This window comes from Budorcas taxicolor, chromosome 17, assembly GCF_023091745.1.
Source record: "Budorcas taxicolor isolate Tak-1 chromosome 17, Takin1.1, whole genome shotgun sequence".
NCBI lineage: Eukaryota > Metazoa > Chordata > Mammalia > Artiodactyla > Bovidae > Budorcas > Budorcas taxicolor.
The window spans coordinates 7,964,183-7,990,760 of record NC_068926.1 but is presented as its reverse complement, the minus strand read 5'-3'; the positions used below and the strand labels follow the sequence as shown (position 1 = coordinate 7,990,760).

The 26,578-nt window shown below is 36.6% G+C and overlaps 1 protein-coding gene across 1 annotated transcript in view; it reads right to left on the bottom strand.

Moving 5' to 3' along the window:
• The window catches only part of LRBA (LPS responsive beige-like anchor protein), a 746,337-nt gene that overhangs the window by 201,765 nt on the left and 517,994 nt on the right, over positions 1 to 26,578 (bottom strand). The window contains exons 40-43 of the mRNA XM_052655100.1: positions 22,141 to 22,258; positions 20,228 to 20,330; positions 4,934 to 5,049; positions 1,947 to 2,059 (exon numbers count right to left, since the gene is read on the bottom strand). Of these exons, the coding sequence (XP_052511060.1) occupies positions 1,947 to 2,059; positions 4,934 to 5,049; positions 20,228 to 20,330; positions 22,141 to 22,258 (450 nt within the window). The remainder of the gene's footprint in view (positions 1 to 1,946; positions 2,060 to 4,933; positions 5,050 to 20,227; positions 20,331 to 22,140; positions 22,259 to 26,578) is intronic.

Genomic DNA, 26,578 nt, shown 5'->3' with positions numbered 1-26,578 from the left:
TTCTGGCATTAAATATGACAAAAGAAAAGTAAATTAGAGGGGCTTTCCTGCTGGCTCAGTGATGAAGAATCTGCCTGCTGATGCAGGAGACATAGGTTCGATCCCTGATTAACGAAGATCCCACATGCTGTGGCGCAACTAAGCCCAAGCACCAAAACTATGCTCCCTGTGCTCCAGAGCCTGGGAGCCACAACTACCGAGCCATGTGCGTCAACGACTGCGGCCCTTGTGCCCTAGAGCCCTGCTGCACTGGAGATGCCACTGCAGCGAGAAGCCCAGGAGCCAGAAAAAGAGCGGCCCCCGCTTCCCGCAACTAGAGTAAAGCCCACGCAGCAACGAGGACTCAGCGCAGCCAAAATAAATAAAATTATAAAAACAGCAAATTATATAGTACACGTCCTCTGACAGAAGAGTGCAACAGTTTCCTATGAAGCAGTTTTGCTAAAAAAACCCCGAATCTGAATTCTATAAAACTCTGGAATCAACTACCAATTTACAAGGAATATAGGAGACAAAGAAACCTGTAGATTATGCCACACAGATGCAATAAGCAAAATCCACACTATGAGAAAATGTACAAGACAATATACTTCTTCAGCTAAAAAATCGGGGGGTGGGGGAGATGAAAGAGAACGCCACAGAATAAAAAGACTTAATTGCAATGTGTGGTTCTTGTTTGTATCCTGACTGAAATAAAGAAACTAAATACAATTTTGAAAGCCTACCGGGTATTTGATGATATTAAGAAAGTACTGTTAATATTTTTAAATTTGTTAATGGTATTTGATGATATTAATTCAACCTACTGGGTATTTGATGATATTAAGAAAGTATTGTTAATATTTTTAAGTTTACTAATGGTATTATGGTTGTACTCTGAAAAGTTTTTAAAAGTATATACTGACATATTTATGAATGGAATGATATGATGTCTGAAATTTGCTTCAAAGTAATATGGGAAAGGGGAGAGAAAACGAGAGTAAAAATAAAACAAGAGGAACTACAGGTGATAATTACTGAAGTATAGTGATTGATACGTGAGAATGTACCTGTTTTGTCTACTTATTATTATTCTGTTTGGTCTACTTCTGTATATGCTTGGAATTCTCCATTATAAAAAGTTAAAAAGAAAAAAAGAGGCATATAACCTCATTTTTTAATCACAAAATGATTTATTGATAATTTATGACAGAAAAGGAAACTTCTTAATGATACTTGAAGATATGAGAAATGTTTATATAATGACCATTGTGTATAATATAAGGTAATTATTACTTATTTATATGCGGTAAATTAGGGGTAGTTTTTGTTTTTTTATGTATGTGTTTCACATTTTAAAATGTAATACAGTTAGAATTAATTTTTTAGAACTTGAAGGAAATGTCATGTACATTTTATTATTTAATTCACTTAATACATTTATTGTATTTAATAATACACACTCTATACTTGGCAAGAGGGAAATAATGGTGAACAATGAAACAAGAAGAACCAAAACAATGAGGTAGAAAAATATGTGAAATGCAGGTCATTTTAGATGCTTTGACAAGAGGAAGGGATCAGTAACAGTCTCTATGAGGTAGTGTCCCTGAAGGGCTGAGAAGGTCAGCCATTCACAGAGCAGAGATGAATGTTCAAGGCAGAGGAAGCAAAGTGTGGAGATAAGAAAGAAGCATTCTGTATTCAACGATAAGCCAAGAAAGGTTTAAGCACTGAATCTGTGGAATTCAAACTTTAATTGCCATCAAGGTTATCATGCATATTAAATTTATCTGTTTTAAATTTGAGAATAATGAAAATACATTTAAAAGATAAATATATTAAAGTTATAATATTAAAAAGTTTTTTTAAAGTGTTGTAAAAATAAAGATAATCATATTTCTTTTTATATGCAAGATAATATATAATATTTTATACACAGTATTTCAGATGAACTAAGAAATTACCTTGGACAAATCTCTGAAGTTACTTGGCAAAGTAAGATCCAGTTCTTCCGAATCATAATTAGTAATGACCCATGGAAAGACAGGATACTGATTTAAGTCATTGTAAGTCCGTCCTGGAAGAGGGAAAGAAGTCATTCTTAATTTAGAATAATAAGATGATAAACATTCTGGAATATATTTTATTAAAAATAACAAGAACAACAATTTCTGAGTGCCAAACACTGTTCCCGGTGCTATCATTTATTCATTATTTCATTTATTTTTCACAATAACTCTATGAAATTAGGATCACCCCATTTTACAGATAGAAAATTGAGGCACAAACATTTATGTAACGTGCCCCCAATCATGGAGCTAGCAATGGTTGAACTATATTTAAATCTAGATACTCTGTACCCATGCTAATGTTCTTATAAATTCCACAACTATTTTTATTAATTGAAACCAAAAAAATAATCTTCATAAGAATTTAAAAAACAATTTCCTATCACCTAAGAGTTTTTCAAAACCAGAATCCTTTCTCTGCCATTAATTAACTAACCAACTAATAAACCAAGTTCAAGTGACTTAACCAATGTGGGCATTCATTAGTCACCTGTAAAATGATTGATGAGTTATTCTAAATAACTCTGAAATTCCTGTGAAAGCTTTCAAATTCTATGCCCCTTTGAATATAATTCATGGTATCATCGAGGTTGCTTATTTAATTCCCAAATGATGCCACACAATCTTCTATGTTTCTTCTAAATCAAAGACATTCAATGACACATTCAGGTCTATTAACAATATGAATAAAGAGCAGCTTTCTGAATATCACCACTTTAGGGAGGCAGGCTCGGTAGGTGACATCACTGTTTCCAGAGTAAAAACGCTGCCTCCACCATTTTGTTAGTCTATAACCTATATTTACCTAGATTTAATGTGAACAAACTTTTATGGCTAACATACAAGGGAGACAAGTGTATTAATATGCTTGAATTCCTTTCTTACAGTGTATTCTATCCCCTTTTTTCTTTCCCAGTTCTCAAATATATACAGATGTTGTATCAATATACAGCTCAGTATCACACTAGCTCTCCAGACAGATTCTCAGTATCTAAGCCTTCCTCGTGATTTGATGTTTTTAACATTTTATTTCATTCTATTTATCATGAGCTTGAGGCCTATTAGTAACAGAGTTCTTCCTTGACTGACTTGAAAACAGTCTTACAAAATATGAATAATAGGATAATTTTAATTCAGACGTAATTATCACACTTCATATTTCTGTCAGTTTTAATTTCTCCCAGAAAAATAAATGAACTTAATAGCAAAAAGCAGCCTATTTTGATATCCCTTTTCTCTTGCATTTTTCTCTCCTTCTGATTGAGATCTTATCAGCAGTAAGATAAAATCCTATATGAAGTCATCCTATATGCTTAAATAATCAAGTTTATTGTACCTACAGTAATAGAGTACATACCTGCTCATTAATTAAGTTAAATTCAATATATAACTACAGAATGCCTGTGTTCAGTCGCTCAGTCGTGTCCAACTCTTTGTAATCCTATGGACTGTAGCCCAACAGGCTCCTCTGTCCAGGGGGATTCTCCAGGCAAGAATACTAGAATGAGTTGCCATGCCCTCCTCCAGGGAATCTTTCCAACCCAGGGATCGAAGCCAGGTCTCCTGCACTACAGGCAGATTCTTTACCGTCCTGAGCCACCAGAAAAGCCCAAGAATACTGGAATGGGTAGCCTATCCCTTCTACAGGGGAAGTTCCCAACTCAGGAATTGAACCGGGGTCTCCTGAATAATTATAGGCAGATTCTTTACCATCTGAGCCACCAGGAAAGACCAATCTACACCTAAGGTTCTCATTTAATCTCCAACCATCCAGTCCTTAAACTTTTTTGCTTATTTTGAAAATGAACTCCTATAAAGTAACCTGTAAGTTCTGAGATGCTAAAGCCTAAGGCATGACCTGTATTCATTCTGAATTCCCCCTCACCTCTGAATCACATTCGATACAGAGGCCTACGCGTTTCCCTCTCCCTCTCCCGCTGTATCTCAAGCCATTTGTTTCAACTTAGTTCTCCTACTAAGTCTATAATTTCTGGGATCACTGATCCTCTTCTCTTCTTTAACAACTTTCCTCCCTCTTTTTGTCCTGCTCAAGAGCAGTCCCCAGACCTTATCTCACTGCTTTCTGCATCATCTGGCTGGTAATCGCATCTCTATCTCTTGGTGATTAGTCTCTATGCATCTCTCTATGCAGATGAAACCCAATGTCCTTTCTCTAAGCTCCAAATGCCCTCTATCCTTCAGCATCTCCTTTTGATATATTGTATGCCTTGCTAGCACAGTAAAATCATCATCTTTCTCTAGATCAAATTTTTCCCTTCTTTTTCCTTTAATAGCACCACGGTTTCCCCCCATGATTTAGAACAGAAGCCTGGAAGTCTTTTCTGACACTTTCTTCTCATTTACTCCCAGCATTCAGTCTGCTGGATGGCAGATGGTTTGTACCTTGTAAATTCTTGGGTTATCTAATCCTTTGTTTTAATTCCTACTGTCACCTCTCTAATGCAGGCCCTCCTTACTTTTTACGTGTAACTGTCTCCTAACTTTTGCTCTCTACCTAGACTCTCGGCACCCTTCTTTATCCTTCACACTGCTTCCAACTGATATTGCTCATTTGTTCAGAAACTGTCAAAAACTTCCCTGTGAATTGACTGCTAATTCCTCAAATTGAGAGAAAGTCTTTCATAATGAATGTCTCCACACAATCTTTTTAGTTTTCATTTTCATCATACCTTTATGAATACATGTACACACACAATACACTAATAATTATTCTTTAGCTATGTTTTTTCCTCATCTTCGTATGTTGCTTATGCTTTCAGCTTTACACAGAATGACTCCATTCATATGAATACTCAAAATAAACTAACAGCACAATTAGTAGCTTATCATTTGAAATAAATCCACATATAGGCTTCAATTACCTGCTACTGTGTTGAGAAACATCAAGTACTCAAAGTTTGAAATCTCCCTGCGCTGCCATCGCTGGGTCATATTAGAAGCTTTAAAAAGTTGGCGGGGACGAGCTAATGAGATGCGCCTGCAAGAAAAAGAATCTGATGTGGTACCAATTTAAACTTAACATTAGTTATATCAATAATAAATCATGACTTCTGGGCTCTTTCAAACTGATGTATTTATATTAATGAATGCTAGAGGTGTTTCAATCTACAATTAATGCTTAAACAAATGATTTGCATGAGCCACAGGTCTATTATCCATGTTCTGTTCATTAAGGTAAGCTGTCATTACAAAACCATTATAATATCTAGCTCTATAAATTGATTAATAACAGTATGATTAATAATTCACTGCTTTACTGGTTTAAGAGCTATTATAGTTACTAAGAAATACATATAAAATTGTATACACATCTTTATCAGTTTTTATAGCCATCCCTTAAAGTTAACACATTTGTACATTATTAATTTAAACATCATGTTTTTCATACCTATTGTAACAGAGGAAAGAGGATTCACTCTTCAGGTGCCTATTCACGGGTTGGGATAAAGGTAAGGGAAACTATTTTTTTTTTATACCCTAACAATATAACAAGTTTTCTATTTTCTTAATGTAATATAAATACAAAAGGACACAACTGACCAACACTAAGTAGCAGTGGGAAATAGGTGGCAGGATTAAATACCACATGTGGAGCCCAGAATCTCAGAGAAGTATGCTGTCATAGTTCTTCCTACCACTAAGGACAAGATACCTATTTTTTTTCAAGCTTAATTTACAAAGGTGTAATTTACACACCATAAAGTTTATGCATGTAAGTGTACTATTCAATATTTTTAAAGTAAATTTCTAGAGTTGTGCAATTATCACCACAATGTATTTTGGAACATTTTGATCACCACAAAAAGTTGCCTTGTGCCTATCTGGAACTAACGCTTAATTCTACCCCTAGCTCTAGGCAACTATCAATCTGCTTCCATCTGTATGAACTGGCCTTTTCTGAACATTTCAGACAAATGGAATCAGACATCATGTAATCTTTTGCATTAGGCTTCTTTCACTAACCATAATGTTTTTCAGACTGATCACTGTGGCAGCATGTATAAGCAGTTCATTTCTTTTGATTGCTAAGTAGTATTCCATTGTATGAATACAGAATACACCACATTTTAAAATTCCTTTCACCAACTGATGGACATTTAAATTATTTCACTTTTTAGCTATTATGAAAAATGCTAATAGGAACATCCATGTACACGTCTTTGATAAACATATGATTGTATTTCTTTGGGGTAGATTACTAGGAGTGAAACTGTTGGGCTGTACACTGACTTTAACTTTCTGAGAAACTGCCAAATGGTCTTCCATTATCCTTTCCAACAAACAATGATTGATGTTTGAATTTTTCCACAGCTCTGCCAAAACTTACTATTGTATGTAATTTTGATTATAGCCATACTAGTGAGTGTAACGGAGAAGAAAATGGCAACCCACTCCAGTAATCTTGCCTGGAGAATCTCGTGGATAGAGCCTGGTGGGTTGCTGTCTACGGGGTCGCACAGAGTCAGGCACGACTGAAGCAACATAGCATGCATGCATGCACTGGAGAAGGAAATGCCAACCCACTCCAATATTCCTGCCTGGAGAACCCCAGGGACAGAGGAGACTGGTGGGCTGCCATCTATGGGGTTGCATAGAGTCGGACAAGACTAAAGCGACGTAGACGTAGCAGCAGCAGCAGCAGTGAGTGTAAACTGATATCTTATAATTTTAATGTACACTGTTGAATTTATTTTAATGTGCTACTTAGCCATTTATTTTCTTTGAGGAAATTACCATTCAGATCTTTCTTCATTAACTGGGTGGTTTCTTTCATCCTATCAGTTCACTTCAGTCGCTCAGTCGTGTCCGTCTCTTTGCGACCCCATGAATCGCAGCATGCCAGGCCTCCCTGTCCATCACCATCTCCCGGAGTTCACTCAAACTCACGTCCATCGAGTCCGTGATGCCATCCAGCCATCTCATCCTCAGTCGTCCCCTTCTCCTCCTGCCCCCAATCCCTCCCAGCATCAGAGTCTTTTCCAATGAGTCAACTCTTCGCATGAAGTGGCCAAAGTACTGGAGTTTCAGCTTTAGCATCTTTCCTTCTAAAGAACACCCAGGGCTGATCTCCTTCAGAATGGACTGGTTGGATCTCCTTGCAGTCCAAGGGACTCTCAAGAGTTTTCTCCAACACCACAGTTCAAAAGCATCAGTTCTTCAGTGCTCAGCTTTCTTCACAGTCCAACTCTCACATCCATACATGACCACTGGAAAAACCATAGCGTTGACTAGACGGACCTTTGTTGGCAAAGTAATGTCTCTGCTTTTGAATATGCTATCTAGGTTGGTCACAACTTTTCTTCCAAGGAGTAAGTGTCTTTTAATTTCATGGCTGCAGTCACCATCTGCAGTGATTCTGGAGCCCCCCAAAATAAAGTCTGACACTGTTTCCCCATCTATTTCCCATGAAGTGATGGGACCGGATGTCATGATCTTCGTTTTCTGAATGCTGAGCTTCCAGCCAACTTTTTCACTCTCCTCTTTCACTTTCATCAAGAGGCTTTTTAGTTCCTCTTCACTTTCTGCCTTAAGGGTGGTGTCATCTGCATATCTGAGGTTATTGATATTTCTCCTGGCAATCTTGATTCCAGCCTGTGCTTCTTCCAGCCCAGCCCAGCATTTCTCATGATGTACTCTGCATATAAGTTAAATAAGCAGGGTGACAATATACAGCTTGGACATATTCCTTTTTCTATTTGGAACCAGTCTGTTGTTCCATGTCCTGTTCTAACTGCTGCTTCCTGACCTGCATATAGGCTTCTCAAGAGGCAGGTCAGGTGGTCTGGTATTCCCATCTCTTTCAGAATTTTCCAGTTTCTTGTGATCCACACAGTCCAAGGCTTTGGCATAGTCAATAAAGCAGAAATAGATGTTCTTCTGGAACTCTCTTGCTTTTTTGATGATCCAGCGGGTGTTAGCAATTTGATCTCTGGTTCCTCTGCCTTTCCTAAAACCAGCTTGGATATCTGGAAGTTCATGGTTCACATATTGCTGAAGCCTGGTTTGGAGAATTTTGAGCATTACCTTACTAGTGTGTGAGATGAATGCAATTGTGCAGTAGTTTGAGCATTCTTTGGCATTGCCTTTCTTTGGGATTGGAATGAAAACTGACCTTTTCCAGTCCTGTGGCCACTGCTGAGTTTTCCAAATTTGCTGGCATATTGAGTGCAGCACTCTCACAGCATCATCTTTCAGGATTTGAAATAGCTCAACTGGAATGCCATCACCTCCACTAGCTTTGTTCGTAGTGATGCTTTCTAAGGCCCACTTGACTTCACATTCCAAGATGTCTGGCTCTAGATGAGTGATCATACCATCGTGATTATCTTGGTCGTGAAGATCTTTTTTGTACAGTTCTTCTGTGTATTCTTGCCACCTCTTCTTAATATCTTCTGCTTCTGTAGGTCCATAGCATTTCTGTCCTTTATCGAGCTCATCTTTGCATGAAATGTTCCCTCTTTCATCCTACATTGAGTTGTAAAAGGTCTCTATACGTTCTGGATACAGTTCCTTTACGAGATATATGATGCACAAAAATTTTCTCAGTCTGTGGCTTATCTTTTCATATATTTAAGTGATGTATTTAAAGCACAAACATTTTAAATTTTGACTAAATCCATTTTCTAATTCTTATGATCAGTGTGTTGATGTTCATTTTCTTGTCTGTGACTTTCCAGTCATTACAGAAGTGTTTATTTAAGTGTTGGCAACTTTGTTAAAAAGCAACTGACCATAAATGCAAGGGTTTAGTTTATTCCTTTATTCTCAATGTAGTTTCATTTTCTCAAGGTAGTTTCATTAACTTATATGCCTATCATTGGATAAACAGCACACATTCTGATTACTGTGGTTATGGTAAGTTTTGAAATTAGATAGTTTAAGTTTTCTAATTTTGTTCTTTTTCAAAACTGTTCTGGCAAATCTAGATTCATTGTATTTCAGCTGAATTTCTCTCAAAAAGTGTACTAAATTTTGATAGGAATTGTATTAAATGTATAGATCTGGGGAGAATTGACATCTTTATACTGAAACTTCTGATCCATGACTATGGAACATTTCCATCTGTCGATGTTGTCTTTAATTTCTAACAGCCATTTGTTTTACATTTTTCATTGTAAAAACTGTACATGTCTTTGTCATCTAGGAGAAAGACATTTCTAATCTGGATGCCTTTGCTTTTCCCCTCCAGCCCTTCCTTTCTTATCACACAGGCTGAAATCCCCAATGTAATGTTAATAGAAGTGGTGAGAATGGAAGACATTTTAGCTTTCATGACCAGAGGGGCAACGCATTCAGTCTTTAAATGTTAAGTACGGTGTAGCATGGGAAAAGTATGGGACTTTTTGGTGGCTGCTACTTACCTGTTTATCCTGTATTCTATTAACTATGTGCCTAATACTGATTTTCAGATTTAAACCAATTTGAGTTCCTGTGATAAACCCATATGGCTACTTTATAATCCTTTTTGTACATTGCTGGATTTGGTTTGGCAATATTTTGTAAAGCATTTTTGTATATGTTCATTAGGGTTATTAGTTTATAGTTTTTTCTTGTGACATCTTTGCCTGGCATTGATATTAGGGAAAAGATGGCCTCACAGAATGAGTTGTTAAGTGTTTCTTCCTGTATCTTCTGAATGAGTTTGTGAAGGCTTGGTATTTTTCTAATTTATCTATTTAATAAGATTCGTCAGTTAACCCATCTGGGCCTTGACTCTTCAGTAAGATTTTTGAATTCTAATCCAATGGATCTGTCACAGGTCTATTCAGAGTTTTAACTTCTTCTTGAGTAAGTTTTGACAATTCTGACTGTCCAGGAACTTGTCCATCTCATCTCAATTGTCTTAATTTGTAAGCTGATCTTTCCTGCTAATGTTTTTAATTTCTACATGGTCAGCAGTGCAGTCCCTTCTTTCATTTCTGACTTTGGTAATTCATGTTACCTCTTTTGTTCATTGTTAGGCAAAGTACGTCAATTTTATTGAGCTTTTCAAAGAATCAGCTTTGCAAAGTTCTAACCTGTCACATGTCCACAAATTCTTTGCTATTTTCTCTTTAAGAGAAGGAACTTGATTCTCCTACCAAGGAGCCTGGGCTGTATTTAATAACTCTCCTGAAACAAGTAAGATGTAGCAGAAATGATGGCTTGTGACTATCAAGGGCAGGTCTTAAGAAGACACTGGGGCTTCTACCTCACTCTATCTAGGATCAATTGCTCAAAGTCATGAACTCACTCAAAAGCAGCCTATGGTGAGGCAGGCTTGGCACAGACCAGAGTCCTACCACCACGGGGCAGGGGACTATATCAGCTTACAAAGTCCTCTAGCCCAGGATGACTAGAACTCCTACTGATATTTTGGCTATTATCTGTTGATTCTATATCAGTTGCATTTATAAGAAGATACTAACTAAAAAACCTGAATAAACACTCCTCAAAAATAGCCCAAATCAGTACAAAATTAGGTATGTTAAAAGTAAACTGTAAGTTTCTACTGCTAATGCATTTCAATCAATATAAAAATCCCAGTGTTAAGTCTCTTCCTAGTTCTTAAATTAGCTAACTGAATTGTATTGATGAAAATTAACATCTACTAAGAAATAAAACCGGTAATGATCCTGCTTTTTAAATACAGACAACTGGCTAGCACACAGGAAAGAGATATAACCTGACACTCTTCCAATTCCCTGTACTGTGAGAGATGCTTTGGCATTTTAACATTCCTTTCACATAGTTATTAAGTTACTTTGAACAATATAAATGCTAGTTATTAACTCCACATGTATATACAAAATTAATATTTGAACTCTGATTTACCGGAGGTTAAAGATAAAAGTTTTAATTAAATATATTGTATGCAAAATCCTTAACATATGGATTTGATATTGACATCAACAGAAAAAATTGCAACAAATATGATATAATAAAGCAAAGCCTAATCATTTTAATCAAAATTATAAAAAGTTTAATGATTTATTATACATATTAAGTGATGGTACATTTGAAAATGGTTACAAAATAAGCACTTCAGTAACTTAGGTATTTTAAGCATGCAGAGCCTGTTTTTCACTGATCTTTGCTGAGATAAAACATAATATAATAACATCGACCATACTTGAGGGTATGGTTTAATAACTTTTGAATATACCTGTTTCTGTAACCAATTATCATAGAAACACTCCAAAAAGCTAGGTCCTTTGTCCCAGTTCCTGGCTCTTGGTATCCAATGATCTGTCTTCTGTCTCTATACGGTTTTGCTTCTACAATAGTTTCATACAGACAGAATCATATAATTTCACATTATGTCTCAGCCACTTTATGTAAGGAGAATTACAGCCCATGGCGGGCATGACGCCTGTGGCACACAGCGCTGAGCTTCATTTACTACTGATTCTGAGACTCACCCTCGCTGCTGCACGTGTCAGCGGCCAACTCCTTTTTATTTCTTTTGAAATTTGTTTTATATCTTTTAATCAGATAATAAAAGTAGTGCATCTACATTTTTATGAATAGGAAAAATAAAGATTTTGAAAGTAGATAAATCGAAACCTTAAATTCTATAATGTTGAGATAATTGCTGATACTTTTTTTTTTAATTAAAGTGTAGTTGATTTACAATATTGGGTTAGTTTCAGGTATACAGCAAAGTGATTCAGTTATACCTATGTAAATATTTTTTAAATTATTTTCCATTATATGTTAGTATAAGATACTGAATATAGCTACCTGTGATACACAATAAGTATGTTGTTAATTTTATATATAGTAGCGTGAATCTGTTAATCTCAGGCTCCAAATTTATCCCTCCACCACCTTACTGTTTTGGTAACCGTAAGTTTGCTTTTTCTGTTTTTGAGTCTGTACTGCTGTTCTCTAAATAACTTCTGTACAGCATTTCATTGTATGGATGCACTACAATCTACTGATCCATTTACAGTTGATGGACTAGAAATGTTTCAGTTTGGGACTACATGAATAACACTGCTATTCATATTTGCTTACAAGTGAATGTGTGTACATATATTTTCATTATTCCCTATAATCACCTAGGAGTGGAACCGAAAGGACATAAACTAAGTATATAGTATATAGCTAACTTAATAAGAAAACTGCCAAATTTTCCAAGTGACTATACTAACTTGCATTCCTGCTAGCATGGTTCTAGAGTTTCTGATGCTGTATACTGATTTCACACTATTTAACTATTTGTTTATAAAACTCAGGTTTACCGATTTCTTTACACTGTGTAAAATTCATCCTTTTTAGGCATTCAACGCAATGAATTTTGCTAAACAAACACAGTCGGGTAACACCACAACAGTCAAGACAGGAAATATTTCCATGTTATCAAAAACTTTCCTCACACTCTTTTGTAACTAAGAGCCCCTTTTCAATTTCAGTCTCTTGAAACCATTGATCTGATTTTTGTCCAAGTAGTTTCATTTTTTCCAAAATGTCATATAAATGGAATCACACTATACACAGATTGTATATACAGTATACAATCCCACTATACAAACAGTTGGCTTCTTTCACCTAGCACCATACTTTTTATTGTAAGCTTCTTTATTTTGTATCGGGATATAGCTGATTAACAATTTTATGACAGTTTCAGGTGGACAGCAAAGGGACTCAGCCATACATATAAATGTATCCATTCTCGCCCAGACTCCCCTTCCATCCAGGCAGCCACATGACATTGCCACATTCCATGTGCTATACAGTAGGGCTTTGCTGGTTATCCACTTAAATACAGTAGTGTGTACATGTCCACCCCAAACTCTGTAACTATGCTGTTCCCCCATCCTTCCCCTTAGCCACCCTAAGTTCATTCTCTAAGTCTGTGTGTTTTATAAGTAAGTTCATTTATATCATTTCTTTTTAGATTCCACATATACAGGGTGTCAGGCTTCCCTGATAGCTCAATTGGCAAAGAATCTGTCTGCAATGCAGGAGACCCTGGTTCAACTCCTGGGTCGGGAAGATCCGCTGGAAAAAGGATAGGCTACCCACTCCAGTCGGCGAAGGCAATGGCACCCCACTCCAGTACTCTTGCCTGGAAAATCCCATGGGTGGAGGAGCCTGGTAGGCTGCAGTCCATGGGGTCGCTAAGAGTCGGACATGACTGAGCGACTTCACTTTCACTTTTCACTTTCCTGCATTGGAGAAGGAAATGACAACCCACTCCAGTGTTCTTGCCTGGAGAATCCCAGGGACAGGGGACCTTCATGGGCTGCCATCTATGGGGTCGCACAGAGTCGGACACGACTGAAGCGACTTAGCAGCAGCAGCAGCAACCCACTCCAGTATTCTTGGGTTTCTCAGGTGGATCAGCTGGTAAAGAATCTGTCTGCAATGTGAGAGACCTTGGTTTGATCCCTGGGTTGGGAAGATCCCCTGGAGAAGGGAAAGGCTATCCACTCCAATATTCTGGCCTAGAGAATTCCATGGACTGTATAGTCCATGGGGTTGCAAAGAGTCAGACATGACTGAGCAACTTTCACTTTCACTTTATAGGGGATGTCATACAATAAACGTATCCTTCCTGTCTGACTTACTCAGTATGACACTCTATAGGTCCATCCATGTTGCTGAAAATGGCATTATTCCATTCTTTGTAATGGCTGAATAATACTCCACTGTACGTATGGACCACATCGTTATCCACTCCTCTGCCAATGGATATTTAGGTTGCTTCCAGGAACAGGGTTGCAGTGAACACTGGGGTGCATGCATGCTGCTGTACCATGTTTTTCTCTACATATCTGCCCAGGGGTAGGACTGCAGGGTCATATGACAGCTGTTTATTTTGGTTTTTAAGGAATCTCCATACTGTTCCCCATAGAAGCTGTGCCAATTTACATTATAGTAAAGAAGTGTTCCCTTCTCTCCACACCCTCTCTGGCATTGACTGTTTGGGGACTTTTTGATGATGGCCATTCTGTCCAGTATGATGTGAGACTTCATTGTAGCTTTGATTTCCATTTCTCTAATAACAAGCGATGATGAACATCTTTTCATGAATCTCTTGCCCACTTGTGTGTCTTCCCTGGAGAAATGTCTATTTATTTCTTCTACCAATTTTTTGATTAGGTTGTTTCTTTTGATACTATCATACTTTTAAAATTCATTCACATTGTTCTGTATATTGGAGATTGCTCCTCTTTATTGCTGAGTAGTACATCCTGTTGTATGGATGAACATACCATAATCCGTCCATTCACGAGTAGATGACCATGTTGGCTAGTCCCAATTTTCTGTTCATAGCTGAATCAACATTTGTGAATAGGTCACTGTATGGATACACATATTTTCATTACTCTAGGGTAAATGCCTCTGAGTGATACTACCAGGAGACAGTTCATGCATGGGGTCTTCTGAAGGAGGGCCACATTATCTTCATTACCTCCATCATAGTTTGGTCCCAGGTAAATAGCAGAGGGGGAACACAGCTCCACCCATCAACAGAAAATAGGATTAAAAATTTACTGAGCATGGCCCCACCTATAAGAACAAGACCCAGTTTCCCCCTCAGTCAGTCTTTGCAATCAGGAATCTTCCCTAATCCACTTATTTTTCTCCATCACTGGGCAGACAGACTGAAAACCACAACCACAGAAAACTAACCAGTCTAATCACCTGGACCACAGCCTTGTCTAACTCAGTGAAACTATGAGCCATGCCATGTAGGGCCACCCAAGACAGACGGGTCATAGCAGAGAGTTCGGACAAAATGTGGTCCACTGGAGAATGGAATGGCAAACCACTTCAGTATTCTTACCTTGACAACCCCACGAGCAGTATGAAAAGATAAAAAGATAGAATACTGAAAGATGAACTCCCCAGGTCGTAGGTGCCCAGTATGCTACTGGAGATCAGTGGAGAAATAACTCCAGAAAGAATGAAGAGACGGAGCCAAAGCAAAAACTACACCCAGCTGTAGATGTGACTTGTGATAGAAACAAGTTTCAAAGCTGTAAAGACAATATTGCACAGGAACCTGGAATGTTAGGTCCATGAATCAAAGCAAATTGGAAGTGGTCAAACAGGAGTTAACAAGAGTGAACATCGACATTCTAGGAATCAGTGAACTAAAATGGACTGGAATGGGTGAATTTAAATCAGATGACCATTATATCTACTACTGCGGGCAGGAATCCCTCAGAAGAAATGGAGTAGCCATCATAGTCAACAAACGAGTCTGAAATGCAGTACTTAGATGCAATCTCAAAAACAATGATCTTTATTCGTTTCCAAGGCAAACCATTCAATATCATGGTAATCCAAGCCTATGCCCTGACCAGTAATGCTGAAGAAGCTGAAGTTGAACGGTTTTATGAAGACCTACAAGACCTTCGAGAACACCCAAAAAAGATGTCCTTTTCATTATAGGCAACTGGAATGAAAAAGTAGGAAGTCAAGAAAAACCTGGAGTAACAGGCAAATGTGGCCTTGGAGTACAGAATGAAGCAGGGCAAAGACTAATAGAGTTTAGCCAAGAGAATGCACTGCTCATAGCAAACACCCTTTTCCAACAACACAAGAGAAGACTCTACACATGGACATTACCAGATGGTCAACACCAAAATCAGACTGATTATATTCTTTGCAGCCAAAGGTGGAAAAGCTCTATACAGCCAGCAAAAATAAGACCAGAAGCTGAGTGTCGCTCAGATCATGAACTCCTTACTGACAAATTCAGACTTAATTTGAAGAAAGTAGGGAAAACCACTAAACGATTCAGGTATGACATAAATCAAATCCCTTACGATTACACAGTGGAATAAGAAATAGATTTACAGGACTAGATCTGATAGATAGAGTGCCTGATGAACTATGGATGAAAGTTTGTGACATTGTACGGGAGACAGGGATCAAGACCATCCCCAAGGAAAAGAAATGCTAAAAAGCAAAATGGATATCTGAGGAGGCCTTAAAATAGCTGTGAAGAGACCGGAAAAGCAAAGGAGAAAAGGAAAGATATACCTATTTGAACACAGAGTTCCAAAGAATAGCAAGGAGATATAAGAAAGCCTTCCACAGTGATCAATGCAAACAAATAGAGGAAAACAATACAATGGGAAAGACTAGAGATCTCTTCAAGAAAATTAGAAATACCAAGGGAACATTTCGTGCAAAGATGGGCTCAATAAAGGACAGAAATGATATGGACCTAACAGAAGCAAAAAATATTAAGAAAAGGTGGCAAGAATACACAGAAGAACTATACAAAAGAAACCTTCATGAGCCAGATAATCACAATGGTGTGATCACTCACCAAAAGCCAGACATCTTGGAATGAGAAGTCAAGTGGGCCTTAGGAAGCATCACTACAAGTGGAGGTGATGCAATTCCAGTTTAGCTATTTCATCTAATTAGCTATTTCGCCTAACCTAAAAGATGATGCTGTGAAAGCGCGTCACTCAATATGTCAGCAAATTTGGAAAACTCAGCAGTGGCCACAGGACTGGAAAAGGTCAGTTTTCATAGAAAGGCAATGCCAAAGAATGCTCAAACTACCACACAATTGCACTCATCTCACACACTAGCAAAGTAATGCTCAAAAGTCTCCAAGCCAGGCTTCAACAATACGTAAACCATGAACTTTCAGATGTTTAAGCTGGTTTTAGGAACCAGAGATCAAATTGTCAACATCCGCTGGATCATCAAAAAAAGCAAACAAGTTCCAAAAAACATCTATTTCTGCTTTATTGACGATGCCAAAGCCTTTGACTGTGTGGATCACAATAAACTGTGGAAAATTCTGAAGGAGATGGGTATACTAGACCACCTGACTTGCCTCTTGAGAAATCTGTATGCAGGTCAGGAAGCAAGAGTTAGAACTGACATGGAACAACAGACTAGTTCCAAATAGGAAAGGAGTACGTCAACGACGTATATTGTCACCCTGCTTATTTAACTTATATGCAGAGTACATCATGAGAAACGCTGGGCTGGAAGAAGCACAAGCTGCACTCAAGATTGCCGGGAGAAATATCAATAACCTCAGATATGCAGATGACACCACCCTTATGGCAGAAAGTGAAGAGGAAGTGAAGAGCCTCTTGATGACAGTGAAAGAAGAGAGTGAAAAAGCTGGCTTAAAGCTCAACATTCAGAAAACTAAGATTCTGGCATCCGGTCCCAACACTTCATGGCAAGTAGATGGGGAACAGTGGAAACAGTGTCAGACTTTATTTTGGGGGGCTCCAAAATCACTGCAGATGGTGACTGCAGCCACGAAATTAAAAGATGCAAAAAAAAAGATGCTTGCTCCTTGGAAGAAAAGCTATGCCTAACCTAGACAGCATATTGAAAAGCAAAGACATTACTTTGCCAACAAAGATCCATCTAGTCAAGGCTATGGTTTTTCCAGTGGTCATGTATGGATGTGAGAGTCGGACTGAGAAGAAAGCTGAGCACCAATTGATGCTTTTGAACTGTGGTGTTGGAGAAGACACTTGAGAGTCCCTTGGACTGCAAGGAGATCCAGCCAGTCCATTCTAAAGGAGATCAGTCCTGGGTGTTCATTGGAAGGACTGATGCTGAAGCTGAAACTCCAATACTCTGGCCACCTAATGTGAAGAGCTAACTCACTGGAAAAAACCCTGATGCTGGGAGAGATTGGGGGCAAGAGGAGAAGGGGACGACAGAGGATGAGATGGCTGGATGGCATCACCGACTCAATGGACATGAATTTGAGTAAACTCCAGGAGTTGGTGATGGACATGGAAGCCTGGCGTGCTGCAGTCCATGCGGTCGCAAAGAGCTGAACACCCCTGAGCAACTGAATTGAACTGGGAGGTATGGTAACTGTATGGTTAATAATATGAAACTCCAAAACTGCTTACTTTCCCATCATATGTGAAGTTCCAGTTACTCTGCATTCTTATTAGTTCTCGTTACCATTTTTTAAGCAGTCATTCTAATAGGCGTGCCACGGGATCTCACCGTGGTTTTCAAATGGAATCATCGTTTCCTTGATGACTAATGATGTTTGGTATCTTTCCATGCGCTTGCTATTTATATCTAGTCTTTGCTGATGTATCTGCTCAAATCTTCTATTTTTTTCAAACACATTGCTTGTCTTATAATTAAATGGAAGAGTTTCTTACATATCCTTTATATAAATCCTTTATCACATATAAGTTGTACCAATATTTCAACCCAGTCTATAACATACCTTATCATTTTCTTGAGTATCTTTTAAAATGAAATGTTTTTAATATGAAATGCCAATAAGTGGTTTCTTAAAATCTTATTTAAGAAGTCTCTGCCTAACACAAGGTCACAAAGATTTCTCTCCTCTGTTTTCTTTAAGAAGTTGTACTTTAGCACTTATGCTTAGGTTATTTATACTTGAGTTAATTTGAGTTAACTTATGTTACATTTTTAGTTAATATGTTACATTTTGAGAAAAAGGATGATGTAGGCTTTTTTTTTTTTTGGTTTGTCTTTTTCTCTTTTTTTGTTGAAAAAACTATCTTTTCCCATCAACATATCTTGATACCTTTGTTGAAAATCAAATTGCTCATTTATGGATGGGCCTATTTCTGGACAATATTATATTCCATTGCTCTATAAGTCTATTTTACAAAAATATGAAACTCTACTAGTGAATGTAATTTTATAGTAAGTCTTGAAATCAGATAAAGTCCTTCAATTTTTTCTATTTCAAAATCGTCCTAGCAATTCTAGATATTTGCATTTCCACTTAAATTTTAGAATCAGCTTGTCAATTTCTCCAAAACAGTCTTCTAGAATTTTTGATAGGCTTGCTTTGAACCTACAGATCTGTTTGGAGAAAACTAACATCTTTCTTACATTGAGTCTTCCAATTCATGAACATGGCATAGTACAATGTTCCATTTTTAGGTTTCTTTCATTTTCCTAAACTGTGTTTGTAGTTTTCAGGGAACAATTCTTAATATATTTGCAAATATACCCATAGTTATTTAATTTTTTATATTATTTAAACCATACTTTAATTTCAGTTTCCAATTTTTCATTGCTATATAAGAATAAAAGTATGTCTGTTGCAAAATCATTTATGAGTTCTAGCAGCTTTTTTCCTTTTTGAAAATTTTTGCAGTTTCCTCAGTAATTGCACATTAAGTATATATACTATTAAAGATAGTTTCACTTTTTCATTTTTAATCAAGATGGTCTTTAATTTCCTTTCTGGAAAAGCCTTTTTGTGGATTTGGAATTCAGGTAATGCTGGCTTACAGGATTACTTGGGAAATTTATCCTTCTTTTCTATTATCTGTAAGAGTTTTCCGAGAAATTCTGTCACTTCATTAAACATTTGATAAAATTTGCCAGTGAAACCATTTGAGCTAGGTATTTTCTCTGTTAGAAGGTTTTAAGCTACAAATCCAATTTCCTCGGTAAAGTTATTAAAGCTATTCACTTTCTTTAGTGAGATTTTACAGTTTGTATCTTTCATGAATCTGCCGATTCACCTAAGTCGTCTGCTGCTGCTGCTGCTGCTACGTCACCCCAGTCGTGTCCGACTCTGTGCGACCCCATTGACGGCAGCCCACCAGGCTCCTCCGTCCATGGGATTCTCCAGGCAAGAACACTGGAATGGGTTGCCATTTCCTTCTCCAACGCATGATAATGAAAAGTGAAAGTGAAGTCGCTCAGTCGAGTCCGACTTAGCGACCCCATGGACTGCAGCCTACCAGGCTCCTCCATCCATGGGATTTTCCAGGCAAGAGTACTGGAGTGGGGTGCCATTGCCTTCTAAATTTGTTCATAATATTTCCTTATTTTTAAAATATCTATAGGATCTGTAGTGATATTCCTTCTCTGATATTGGCATTTTGTGTCTTTTGTCATAAGCCTTATATAGATATTTATTACTCTTATTAATCTTTTCAGAGAAATAATTTTTCATTGCATTGATTTTTCTTTATTGTTTTTGTTTCCCTTTTCACTGATGTTCTGATTTTATTGCTTTCTATTTTCAGATTAGTTTCATTTACACTTGTTCCTCTTTTTTGAGCTTCTTCGGACAGAAGTTCAGTTGACTCAAAATATACTAACAAACACCATTTACAATGAAGCATAAAACAGAAGGCCATGCATTTCAAAACAAATTAGAAAAATATTATTACAGATTATTTCCATATTTTTTTCATGTAAAACCGTACCTGGTTTGAGGCAATCCAAAACTGGTTCCAATGCCAACACGAGGTAGATAGTTAACCACTTTCTTTACTGTTGCAGGGTCTGGGAAGTTGAACATTATAGCAACTAGGAAAAATAATTTTTAAAAGTCAGAATGAAATATAAATGCCTTTCTGAAAAACGGATTTCTTGGTACAGTAAAATGCTTACTCTTAGTCCAGGTATCTACTCAATAGAAGTTTTATAGTATTAGTTTTATCATCGTATATATGAAGTTTAAGCATTAATATGCCAGAGATGATATTTTTTCTACTCATAGAATGTTCCTTCTCTATTGTTGCATTAATGTGACACGAAGTTGAGATTTTATCTAGCTACAATTCTGAATTTACAAAGTTGAATTTTGGCAAGTTAAAAATATACCTATAAATTTCTATTAAAAGTTTAAGATTATATATTTAACAATCTAATATACTTAACCTATAGCTACTAAATTGTGAGTTGTATTTACTTCTAATCATCAACAACTTAAAAAATATTCTCTTGTAATTTATACAAATTCTTGTATTTTCTTGTAGTTTATGGAAGTATTATATAAACATATAACAGTGCTTTTTGTTTATGCTTTGTATGTTGACATAATCCAGAACAATGTGTGACCTGAAGAAAATTTTTTCCTCCATGGTCAATAATCAAATGTTTTTTAATCATTTCTATTTGAATAATTACACACTTTGAGGACATTATATATAACTGCAGATATCAAACTGTACATCATATACATGAATACACTCAGTATATAAATTTTAATTTATGACAGTGATGTACAAAATTTTATCCTTAAAAAGTATGACAATAACAAAGTCATAAAATCATGGCAGAGAATTTAGAAGATAGTACTTTGGTTAGTCCTGAAATTTAAAAAAAATTATGGCAGGTGACCAAGGCCATAAGGAAAAGGCAATAGAAAAACACACAGATTCACAGCAAAGATGCTTAAGAAATTTTAAAGCATGAAAGAATGTAGACTGAACTAAAGTGTAAAACATTCACTCGATTATTCACCTGAAAGAATAATGTTTACATTAGAAAGAGTGGTAAGTGTGTAGAAGAAAACCAAATATGAAAGGAAAAACATCTTTTCCTAAAGAAATCTGTATTCCCTAAAGACACATGATTTCATTAAAAAAAGAAAGTATGCATGGAATATACATTATGTGCAGATTTTTAAATGAAAACTTGTAGAGTATGGAAAGAGAAAATATGAAAACTTAAAAATCTACTTAAATAAAATAAGCATGTGCAATAAATCACAAGATTTTACATATTCTTACTTATAAACCTCCACTCATACCCCACAATGCTTTCCCTTCAAGTTCACCTTGTCCCTCCTTCTAATCTTAATGAATTTCACCAAGCTCAATTCTAAACCCACAAATTGAATTTTAGTTCTTTGAAGAATGAGGTAATACAAAGCAACCAGGACAGTTCAGTACCATCTTCTGACGGTTCTTTATAAATGGCAATAGATTAGACAAAAAAATTAAATAAATGTATGAATTATTTGATTACCCTCTCCCCTCTTGAAACACAGCCACCTTCCAGAAGGAGTTTAAGCATCAGAGCACTGCTGAGGATACCAAAACTCGACAACTGATTAAATGGGTACTTATCCCCCATATTTATAAAGTCCTGCACTAATCTGTGATTTGGCCAGAAAAATAAGATACTGGAGATAATTCTAAGAAAAACCAAAGGGGTGTAAACTATGAAGATGCACATAGTTCAAAAAAGAGGTCAGTAACGCAGAGTAGGCTGCACAATTCTATCCAAATGGAAACAATACCGAATGGAAACAGTATGGTATGTTCAAAATGAAGTCTTAGGGAGATGGAGGTTAGCTCTGTAACAACATACATCTGCAACATCATCTCACCTCTGTTTGCCATAAAGATCTCCAGGGCTGTATTTTGCAAAAGATAACGACGAGAAAAGATCGATCGTATCTCTGAGAACAGCCATTTCCCATGCAGCCCTTCTGTATATGCCAGGATCTAGTGAAGAAAAAGAGAATCCTCAGTAAGTATTATGGAATCTTTCTGTTCTTTCCCCCAATTAAAACACAGAAGTGCTCATTAAGAAAAATAATTTCTAAGAAATGAATAAACAGTTACTGAAATAATTTGGAGTAATTGCAATAATAATTGTGATCTAAAAGCTAGATTGCAATTCATGAAAAAGATGTTTAAATGAAACAGCAGAACAAAACTGTAGCACATCTATTTTATATTTGGGGGCTTTTTAAGGCAATGATGTCATCTATTGCTTTCCAGGAAATACATAGAGCATTACTGATTGATTTTTGAGTCATATTATAGAAATACAATATTAGACAAACTTTAACAAGAAGAAAGACCTCAAAAGAATGTCCTACATGCTTATAGATCACATATAAAATTCAGTTTCATATAGTATATCCAAAAATACCTTTTATATACTCTAAAATTACAAATTTAAGTTCATAAGTTCAAAAAATCACAGTAATAGGGTCACTGTTAAGGCAACAGTCACTCATTCAGAAAGCACAAAGACCGACTGTATAAGAGGTTAAGCATCATTTTGTCATTGAAGCTAAACACAAACCTGCGAATGAACTCAGCATAATCTCTCTATGGAGTAGGTGGTTGTCAGAGTAACTTGTTACAAATTCTTGTCATCCCATGTGACAGACGCAATGGCTTAGAATTCTTTGCAAACTCAAAGTAATCCTGTCTTTAGTACTAAGCCACTTTGTTGCTTTGTTATTCAAGCTTTGTTTTTTAAAAAGTTCATTTCAAAAGCTTAATTATGAAGGTGTTAAAGGAAAACCAGATTTGGAATTTCTCCACACTAGTACTTCACAGAATATTAATAAATAAAATGAGATGGATGTGCTATCAAACACTGATGAAAATTCATGGAAGCAAATTAAGTTAAACAACTAAGATAAATCTCTCAAAAGTAACCACCATTAAAAAATACAAATAAAATGACATTTGTATATGATATTGCATTGTAAGGACAAAAATGGGATAAGTAAAGAGGAAAAATAATGAATGTTAAGAATTTATCCTACATAAATGCTGTCCACTTTATATTTCCATTTTCTAGATCTTAATTATAAAAAATCTATGATACTTAATGCAAAATACAGGGTTTCTGTTGTCTTTTTTTTAAAGAGGGCAACATTAGTTAATTCACTTAATATGTATTTAGATTTTTCTACAAAAAATATTCTATTTCTGGTACCACAGCATCTAGAAATGAAAGAATGGGCACAACCCCTAGGTTCAGTATTTTCTGAAAAACCAAACCACAATTCAAAATTCCAAACAACTAATTACACTTTCAGTTTTAAAACAGGTGAGAAAGAAAATCCTTCAAACTCTTTCATACAATCAATACCTATGTAAGTAAGATCAAGAGAGACTAACAGAAAAGAGGACAAAATATGGACACTACTCAAGATTTTTTCTAACCGACTGTCACTTGTACCCCTTTCTCTCACCATAACCAGTAGGTCCGAGGCTCCAGAGTTTGCAGCAGCCTCCTGACTGGTCTCTCTCCTTCTAATCTTACCTGGAGAATCTTCTACAACCAGAGGAGTCAGAGAAGATAGCTTTTCAAATATAAATCAGATCGTACCTCCTGTGTACTTAATACCACACAGTGGCTCCACAATACATGCCCAGTAAACTCAGTGCTGCGCAGTCGCTTTAGGCGTGTCCAACCCTGTGCAACGCTACGGACTGCAGCCCGCCAGGCTCCTCTGTCCATGGATTCTCCGGGCAAGAACACTGGAATGGGCTGCCATTCCCTTCTCCAGGGGACCTTCCCGACCCAGGGATTGAGCCTGGCATCTCCCACATCTCCTGCATTGGCAGGCAGGTTCTCTACTGCTAGCTGCACCTGGGAATCCCAATAAACACTGAAGTTCTTCATAACTGTCTGATGAGCCCAACTCACTCTCCATCAGGGCCTTTATATGTGCTTTCTCCTCTGCTCAGACTTTTCTCCCAGATCTTAACGTGGCTGGCTTATCCTCACATTCAGATATCCGCTCAAATGTCTCCTCGTTAGAGAAGCCACAGGATCTAACCCCACTTCTGCCACGATCACCTCATCCCATCCCAAACTCATCAGATTTCCTGTGTAACATTTATTACCACCAGAAATTACATTATTTCCTCGCTTCTCTTCCTCTCTTCAGCACTAAAATACTGGGATCTAAGTTCTACTGGAACAAAGGTTTTGAATGTACTCTATGTTCGTCTTCTATAACAGTCTTACACAAAGGAGAAATTTTTGAATAATTAAATGAGTGAACGAACGGCAACCAAAACTCCATATATGATCCACATTAATTTTGTTTGGGCCATATTATATTTCCCCAAATTTTCAACTGGTTGAAAACACTTGAGAAAAGGGTAATTTATAAAAACAGTCAGATCTATGGCTCCTCAGGGGAAAAATGGAGCATCTGTCAAGCCTAGGTCTACATACGCCACACAGCATCACTGAAAGACAGTCTCCATTTTCAAGCAATCTCTACACACTCACTTATTTACTATTATCTGCCTAGTTCCCAGTGGTGTTTGTGTTTGCCATTTTTAACTTATCAAGTAACAGAGAATCCAATATATGTTCTGTAACACTTCTGGTCCAATCTATCTACCATTTCTGAAGAAAATGAGACTCAAACAATTTAAATACTTAGTAGGAAGTCCCTTGGAAAGCTAGTAGCAAAGTCTGGCCTCCTCCCAGGTTGTCTAGTCTAAACTGTCCAGAGCCTACTTATATGATACACTGTCACATTTCTAAGAGAGTTCAAACATCTGTTAAACTAGAACTGGTCCGAAATTTTAATCAACTACATTTTTTTCCCTGTACTTGTGTTAAAAGTGAAAGAGGAAAATCAAACAAGAATAAACACCAAAGCTTTAGGCTCTAAGCTCTGTCATATACTAAAAATATCACACACTGGTCTGAAAAGTCTACCTCTTAAATCTATAGAGCTATGTAATAAGACGTGTTGCTTAATACGGTGACAGCCAATCATTGCAAGATCACGGTCATGCAATCTGAAGATTTAATTATTAGTATTTTCTAGAATATCTCAATTACTAAGAGGAGTAAGAACACTAAAAGCATTATTATAATATTTTTAATGTAATAGTTTTCCAATCAATGAAAATATTCCATTTATATCCCATTCCTCTAAATAACATAGGTATTTTTAAAATATACTTAAAATACAGAAAGTGGCATGGTCCTTTAAGCTTTGTTTTATTACCAAATGTCAAACTTAATCCAAACGACAGAAAATGACATAAGCTCCATGAAACCACCCTGAAACTTATAAAATACTAATACTTTGCTACACTATACTTTGTTGTATAGATTTTTAAAATTTATGAAGTATAATAGATAATATTTAAATTCTCATATATAACCCTTCCTGATTCCATTTTCCTTCTTCATCAGAGCCAATTACTATCCATGTTTTGAGGTTTAGCATTAATATATATATACATCTACAAATAATATCCAGAACTGTTCTACATGTTTGCAAACCTGATATAAATGGTATTATACTGAATGGATGAGGTGTGTTTTCAGAGTTAAACGTAAGCAGATAAAGTAATGTTTTAAAACTGAAGAGACACAGAAACAGGAAGACAGACAGAAAATTATTTAAAAACTGCCAAAGCTATCAGCATTTAAAATCTTACAGATAAAATTAGACCGACTTAAAAAAGAACAACCAATGAAAATCCGTACTTCACATCAGGATAGTGGGATTTAAAATAGAAACAAAGAATCTCTTAACTAAGAGAATTACTAGCTGAAATTGATATAATAACATTTCTTTAAAGTATTCATTAGGAAAAGGTGTCAGTACTGAGAGGCAGCTGCGACCTAGCAAAGGAAGAGGTTTATTTCTTATTGGAATAGTATATTCCTGGTCTGAGGCTTCACTTCAAAGTCTCTAGAGTTCAATTAAAACTGGATTAGGTAGAAGCAGACCCTTCTTTGGGACTTTCTGTTCACTGAAACTCTACTTACACTGACAGCACCCTAGACAGAGGTCTAGCCCTCCAATGAATCGGTTACTATGGAAACCGTATCATTACCATTGCTCCGCAGTTATGACCCCAAGTCTAGAATAGCTTGAAAGCTTCAGCCTTCAGCACTCTCTTTGAATGTTTTCCATCTTGTTTCAATATCGTTAGTATTATTATTAGTGAATTCAACTTTATTTTTTAATAATTTATTTGAATAAAGATTGTTTATTGGTCAAATGTTAAAGGAAGGTTGTAGCGAGGAACAAAAAA